Source organism: Thalia democratica, unplaced genomic scaffold (assembly GCF_965202585.1).
Source record: "Thalia democratica unplaced genomic scaffold, ktThaDemo2.hap1.1 HAP1_SCAFFOLD_834, whole genome shotgun sequence".
Lineage (NCBI taxonomy): Eukaryota > Metazoa > Chordata > Thaliacea > Salpida > Salpidae > Thalia > Thalia democratica.
Window position 1 is genome coordinate 2,880 of NW_028139794.1, and position 7,117 is coordinate 9,996.

General features: G+C 24.5%; 1 protein-coding gene across 1 annotated transcript; it reads left to right on the top strand.

Annotated features, from left to right (window-relative positions):
• Positions 1–1,636: 1,636 nt before the first annotated feature.
• LOC145847153 (uncharacterized) lies at positions 1,637–4,691 on the top strand. Its single transcript, XM_082953528.1, has 7 exons — positions 1,637–1,712; positions 1,770–1,976; positions 2,257–2,307; positions 2,828–2,908; positions 2,972–3,029; positions 3,980–4,141; positions 4,595–4,691. Exons 1-7 carry the CDS (start codon positions 1,637–1,639, stop codon positions 4,689–4,691), a joined length of 732 nt encoding a protein of 243 aa, XP_082809654.1.
• Positions 4,692–7,117: the final 2,426 nt, after the last annotated feature.

Genomic DNA, 7,117 nt, shown 5'->3' on the forward strand with positions numbered 1-7,117 from the left:
TACTTGCGTTATAACATTCAGGTTACGTAAATGACAAGAAGATGTAACTTAATATAGTTTTATTAGCTTACTTTGGGCAATCAAATAAAGCAAAATTTATAAATATTGAAAAAATGTTTACTAAATCTTATATAACCGAAATAACAAAAAGTTTGATCTATGCAAACTGTTAAATATAATAACGTAAAAAATAATAAAATAAGTTGAAGTTATATAGGTTAAAACTAAGTTTAATATGAAATTTTTTTTAATTAATATTCTTAAATAGAAATTACTATGAAGTTTTCCTTGAGACAAAGTAATATAATTTTAATTATAATATAATTTTGTTAATGTTTTTATAATATATTCTCATCAATAAATCTTAAGTAAAGAAATTTTTATCTATCAGGTTAGAAGTGAATGAGTTAGAAATGGTCGTTTTAGAAATGATTGAGTATGAAATATTCGGTTAGAAATGATCGGGTTAGAAATGATAGTAAACCTATAAGTTATAGATAGGAGGTAGGTAACTAAAAAAAAGTTATTATGTCGGAAGAATTTAGGACTAAAATGCAAAAAAGGCAAATTAAATAAATAAACTATCGTTGGTTTTATTAATATATACAATTGTACAAATACAAAGTTAGTAAATGAAAACTAACTACGTTTTGATAAAAAAAATATTTAAAGACTTTAAAAGCGTTTTGTTTTAGTTTTTTTTAACAATTTTTATAAACAATCATTGTTATGTCTGCCTAGTGCCTACATACGCATACATTTTTATATAAAGTTGTTTTTTGTTTATAACTAGTTTTAAAAATTTAATATAATAGTTTTACAATCGTATTAAGATAGTTATTATTGTTAGCATTTGAAAATAAGCTTGAAATGTGTTTGATAAACTTATAAAGATTCAAAACCAAAAGACAAAGTAGTAAAAATTTTGTAAAATTCTTACTACCAATAAACAGCTATTAACCTCATAAAAGTTTATCTACAATATGATTTCCCAAAGTAGGCCATATAGCCCTTTGGGACGAACTTGGCTATAAAAAGGCATAAAGGAAAAAAACCTTGCATAGTGGTCATATATAACAAAAGAGCAATTATTTTTGATATCTCCGTCATAACTTCAGATTAATATTAATTAAGAAAATTACTCAATCTTAAATAAGATGTATATATGTATCCATTTTTTACGCTCTTGGACAACTTTACTAAAAAAGAATGATATCATATTCCGTCATAACAAAATTAATTGAGAAAATTTTAATAAGTTTGTAACAAACACGTTTTTTTACACTGGAAATGAAAGTTCATATTTAAAAGGAAGTTATGAATCACGTTAACTGCTATAAGTTAATATTTTGTATTTTATCTTAATTCATTTATTTGTTTGTGCTATTAACTGCTGGTTAAAAAAAACATTATAATTGTTTATTCAATAATAGTTTACAGTTTTTATTTTAAAATATCATTTATTCATGACTACAGGTTTATAATTATAAGATATAATACAAAACTTCAGAAATTATGTTGAAATAGAAGTTTTTTTTTGTTTTCTGTTCAATAACTTTTATAGTTCAAGCAGTTTCATGAATTTAGTGTTATAAAAGAATAAATCAGTATTTTAAGAGACAATTTCTTCATTCAGATGATTGTTATTAGTTTTTTACATTTGTCAATATCATTTTTTTGTTTTGCGTTTGTGATCGGAAATTTAACAGAAGGTAAGGTTTCTTGTATTGAAAGTTTGCTTCAATATATTCATTATAAAATTTTTACAGACAAACCAACAGATTGCCCTCCAATAGCAATCATAACAAACGGGTATGTGAACTGCAGTGACGGGTATAAAACCAACAGCAGTTGCGAATATTCCTGCGAAAATGGATACCAATTGGACGACAGTTGCTTGCGCTTCAACAAATGTATTGATACAGGATTCCAGTTTTCAATGTGGCAGCTAATACCACCTAAGTGCGTGACTTTGGGTTAGTTGATAGTTTACAAAAACATTATTTTTCTTATAATTGTGCTATTTTGTTATAAAAAATAAACAGTACCTTTATCAGTTTATAATTTTCACAACATAGAATTCTATGCTAGTAGTAAAAAATGTTGTTAAACTGTAAAGATTTTTAGTACTTAACAATTCAAAATCTTAATAATAATACACTCATTAGTTAAGCTTTTTAAGCAGTTAAAACACATTAATATTTTATATTATATTTAAACAATTTTACATAAAACTATAAATTATTAAACTAACAGAAACAACAACTGCAGCACCAACAACTTTACTTACAACTCAAAGAGTTCTTGGTCGGTTAAAAAATGCAACTAAACATATAAACAATAAGTTCTATTAGTTTTTGACTTAAATTTGTTTTAATGTGCCTTTATAGTAATTTACACTCTTTAGATTAAAAAATCTTTGCTTTTGCTTAAATAAAGAAATAGACAAAGTTAAAATCAACATAGTTTAACATCAACATTTTTATTACAAATATGTATTTAAAAATTACAAATATGTATTGTATATTCATCTATGAAATATAAGTAAAAAAATATTTTTAACTTTTTTCAAGTCCATTATAGTGTAAAAAATTAACAATAAACAGTTAACAATTAAAACGTAAACAAAGCAAAAACTAATTGCTGTAAGCAAAAACAAATAAGTTAAAACTTAATAAACACAGAAAAAATGGTGGTTTCGAAACAAATAATTTAAACAAACATTAAACCTTTTGTAGATAGTTTAAACTTCAAATAGCTTATTTAAACTAAAATTTAAATTAATAAAATAAAATCAATACTAAAACAATTAATCAAATAAAAACAGTGCAAAAGCTTGTCGTTGTGAATAAAAACAAAGGTTTTCTTGAAGCGAGAAATTACTGCAAGGCAAGATATACAGATAAAAGTAATAGATAAAAGCATTTAATATGAAATAATTTTATTTTTTTTTACTCAAAACTATTTACAGAAGGAGATCTGTGGCAAAGTGAGTCGTTGGAATTTTGGAAGGAACAAAATGCAAGGAGGTAAAGTGTGGATTAAAGAAAATTTATATTATTAATAAATAATTAAAATTAAAGTTAAAATATTTAAATTAAAAGTTATAGTAATAAAAATTTTGATTAAAACACGTACTGACATAAAGTTAATTGATATTTGTAGTCATTAACTGTCAATTGTTTTATAAAAAATATTTTGGATTAAACAAAATCATTAAAACTTAAACAATTTTCAAAATATTAAAAACTAAAATTAAATTTTAAAGATGTTTTTATCCACTGTCAAAGAACTCACCTCACTCAAAAATGTTTTATTTTACTAAAACACAAAAAAAAATTTAAAAATTCTAAACTAATTGTTTCTTAATAAAGATTCTAGCAAAGCAAGCTCGCTGAAATATATAATAAAAACAAATTTTCACAGTACGTTTTGTTCATTGAACTGACATATGTTTTTGTGTGTTAAACAAGTAACATATTTTTTTGGATCTTGTAGTAAATAGTTGATTTTTATGATCTACTTCACTAATTCTACTTAACACTTTTTTCAATCTAGATTTCATCATTATTAACATTGTGTAGTTTTGTTTCACTCCTAACTTTATATATATAGCTTTAAATACCTTAAAACGTAATTAAATGATAAATAAATAGCATTTCGTAGTACTTCAATTAAATTTTATTACTTAGATTTATAATATAATTATTTAGAACTTTTTTTTTTATTAATAACAGTCGGAAAATACAACCTATATTGTATATAATGACATTTTTTTATCTACATATACTAACTATGGTTATCTTTCGTAAATACACATATTCACCTACTTTACCTTCTATTCTTTCCTCGCAGTAATTATATTTTTTCAAAACTCCGTTGAAGCGTGTTAACAGAAAAGCCACACGTCAGTTCAAAAAAAAAGTACAAAAAAACAATTCCATTATTTTATCAACGTACAAGTTTTTTTTTCACGCAGCCGAAAAATTCAAAATTTACCGAGCTTGAGCAACAACTTCTACCAAGTCGGCATCAGAAGGAGCAGCTCTGCGGATCCTTGGAGGTATTCAAAAAACGACAAAGTTTTGGGTGAATCCCTCACTCTAAAAGGATGGCATTATTCGCACCCCATCAGCAACAGGTGACTCTCGTTACGTCATAAAACCATCTAAAATTAATATACTCTTTTTTTACAGAGTTTTAAAGTTAAAAAGTAAGCACGCACGTTCTCTCCGAGTTTTGTGTAATGTAAAACTTATAACGTTGTTATGGAACAAAATTATCTTTTTTCTTAAATATAAAAACGCATTTTTTTTAAGCTCAGTGGTTATATATAAACGTTTTTTTAATCTATCATTTTTTTTCTTTTTTTTTATGTCATCACTAGTGGCATGACATTTACAATACTTAGTTTACAGCGACTATTCTTTGTTATGAGTAGTTTGAGAACTATACAGATAAACAAGTTAGTTTTTCTTAATGTATACTTATAAAACAAAACCTTTAAAAAATTCAAAACAACCTGCATAGCTTTTATTTTAGCTTTAGTTTTTCATAAAACTTAATGTTCAAACTTTTTTTAAACTAATATCAGGTATGTCTTGATGGTAAACCAGAACGGAATATTAGCTACTTGGTATACGTACGTAACTACTGAAGGATATCCTTTTATTTGCGAGTATTATGAATGAACTGAGTATTCAATACATTTTTGATTTTTTTTTTATTTTATTCTAAATATAACCTTTTATGTTTTTCGATTACTATAAGTGAAATGAAGAAATTTATAAGTTTGGAATATTCTTTGTGATAATTTCTCTACACGTAGTTTTTATAACGTAGAAACATTAAGCTTGGATTGTATTTATTCATTAGGAGTGTATTACGCAAACTTAAGACTTACTTTGCATTATTTTTGTAAGTAAATTGATTTTTTTAGAAAAATATTTAAAGCTTATAAAGCAAAATTTTTCAAACAGCTTTTAAAAATGTGCAAAGATTAATTAAACTTGTTATAACAAGGTTATTAAAAATTAATCTTGACTGTTTCACTATCAAAGTAATTTTCGTGAGGTTCTTTGTGCACAAGACCGTTGTTATTCCTAGGACCAAATATTTTGAGCTTTTTTTATCGTTTAATAAACTATTTTGAATCAAAAATATTTGATTTTTAGAATAACTCAAACAATTAATTTTGACAAAGTGCTTTTCTTTTTTTTTTGTTACTAAATATGAAATAATAGCAATACTAATGCTTTTAGTTGCAAAAAAAAGTCAGATACTTTTTTTAATTCTTTTAACAAATTGTTTGTTTTAATTTTCAACAGTTTAAAGTCAATATAGAAAAAATATTTAATTTGTTAATTACTAACATCAGTATGTTTTTTTACTGTAGTATTTAAATTTGATTTTATAAGCATATACAAGTTTTGTTGCTTTAAATTTTGTAGGTTATTTACCACTTTAAATTAAAAATAGTTACACTGAACAATACAAAATCGTAATACATATAAAATTTTATATTAATGCAGTCTCATTAGTCACAAAACTATTATCTGTCAGACTTTTTTCTTTGAAAGTCAAGCAGCATAACTAAAACGTTTTTTTATTAATGTGTGACGATTTTTAGCATATATTATCACTTATATTTGCAATATTTATTTTCAATAAGAAATTAAATAATGTTAATAATTACTATCAGCTTTTATTTTTTATTATTATTTTCATTGGAAATATACAAATAAAGTAACTTTATCAAAAAACAATTATACTAGATAAAGTATCTAAAGTGTACATATTTTACAGCCAATGATAAACAAAAAGATAAATACAGTAACTTTTCTCTGAGTAAGCCTTGTTTATATACGCATTTTTGTTATAAGTACGCACGCACAATTTATCCAAATTTTGTGCTAAATATGTAATTTTACAATTAGAAATTTAAAAGTAAAAACATTTATTGTTTTTAAACTCTTTTTAACTTTAAAACTGAATTAATATTTTTATTCAAAGCGCGATTGACAAAAATTTTATAATCATAGCTGAAAAGTTAGACAGTTTAAAAGTCAGCCTAAAAGTATATTAAATAGTTTTTTAATCATTAGGTCATTTTGGAAATTATAACAGGTTAATATTCATGAATGACTTTTTTCAAACAAAAAGTTTAATATCTTTTCTTACATGCTTAAATTATTTCTAAGCTAAACTATGTAATTAAGCTTTTTTAGTTTTAATATTTTTACGGTTATAAAACTTTTAACTTTTACCGCTAAAGTTATTCTACTTGAGCTAAAATACAGTACACTACCGCTTAAGTACGCAAATTGAACCCGACCAATAAGTGCGTACTTATCACGGGTAGTGCGTACTTTTTGACGATATAGTATAATATGAAATTTAGTTGTTTGTTTTCTTTCTTACAACTGGCCACCAAATAATTAAGCCAAATAAACAAGTCATTTATTTTAAATAACATTTAAAACATAATTCTAATTTGCAAATTTTTAAATAGATTTTAAAATGATTTATTTTTTCTATAAAAAGCTTCTACATAATTAATACATACATTTAATATAAAAAGTCAATGTCAGTCAATGATTTAAAAAAAATATTAAGCTACATTTTGTTTTGTTAGAGGGAAAGTACCAAACTACTTTGTGTTTACCAAACATTTTCAAAACATCAATGTATGTACATTTAAATTAAATTATGACTTAACTATTTTGTATATGAAGGTTTTTTTAACTTTGTCATCTAGATTTATTTATTTTGTAGCATTACAGCTCAAATATCATTATTCTTTTTACTTTTGTGCAACCACTACATAAGTATTTAGTTTGTTAACATTTAATAACAGGACTGTCTCAATCTCAGGCTACTTGGCCTACTCAGGATTACTCACCCTAGTTTAAAAGTTGTGAAAGTATCAGGCTAACTCAGCAGGTTGGCCATTCTACCTGGAAACATAAAATAATCTGGAAAAAATTGATGATTGAAAATTTAGGCAAAAATACTGGAATTTCTTGAAGTTCTAGTATAACATCCCTTTACTTTGTCTTTCTTGATAAGTGCGTACTTAAGGCGTGATGCGTACCAAAAAAGTGCGTACTTAAGCGAT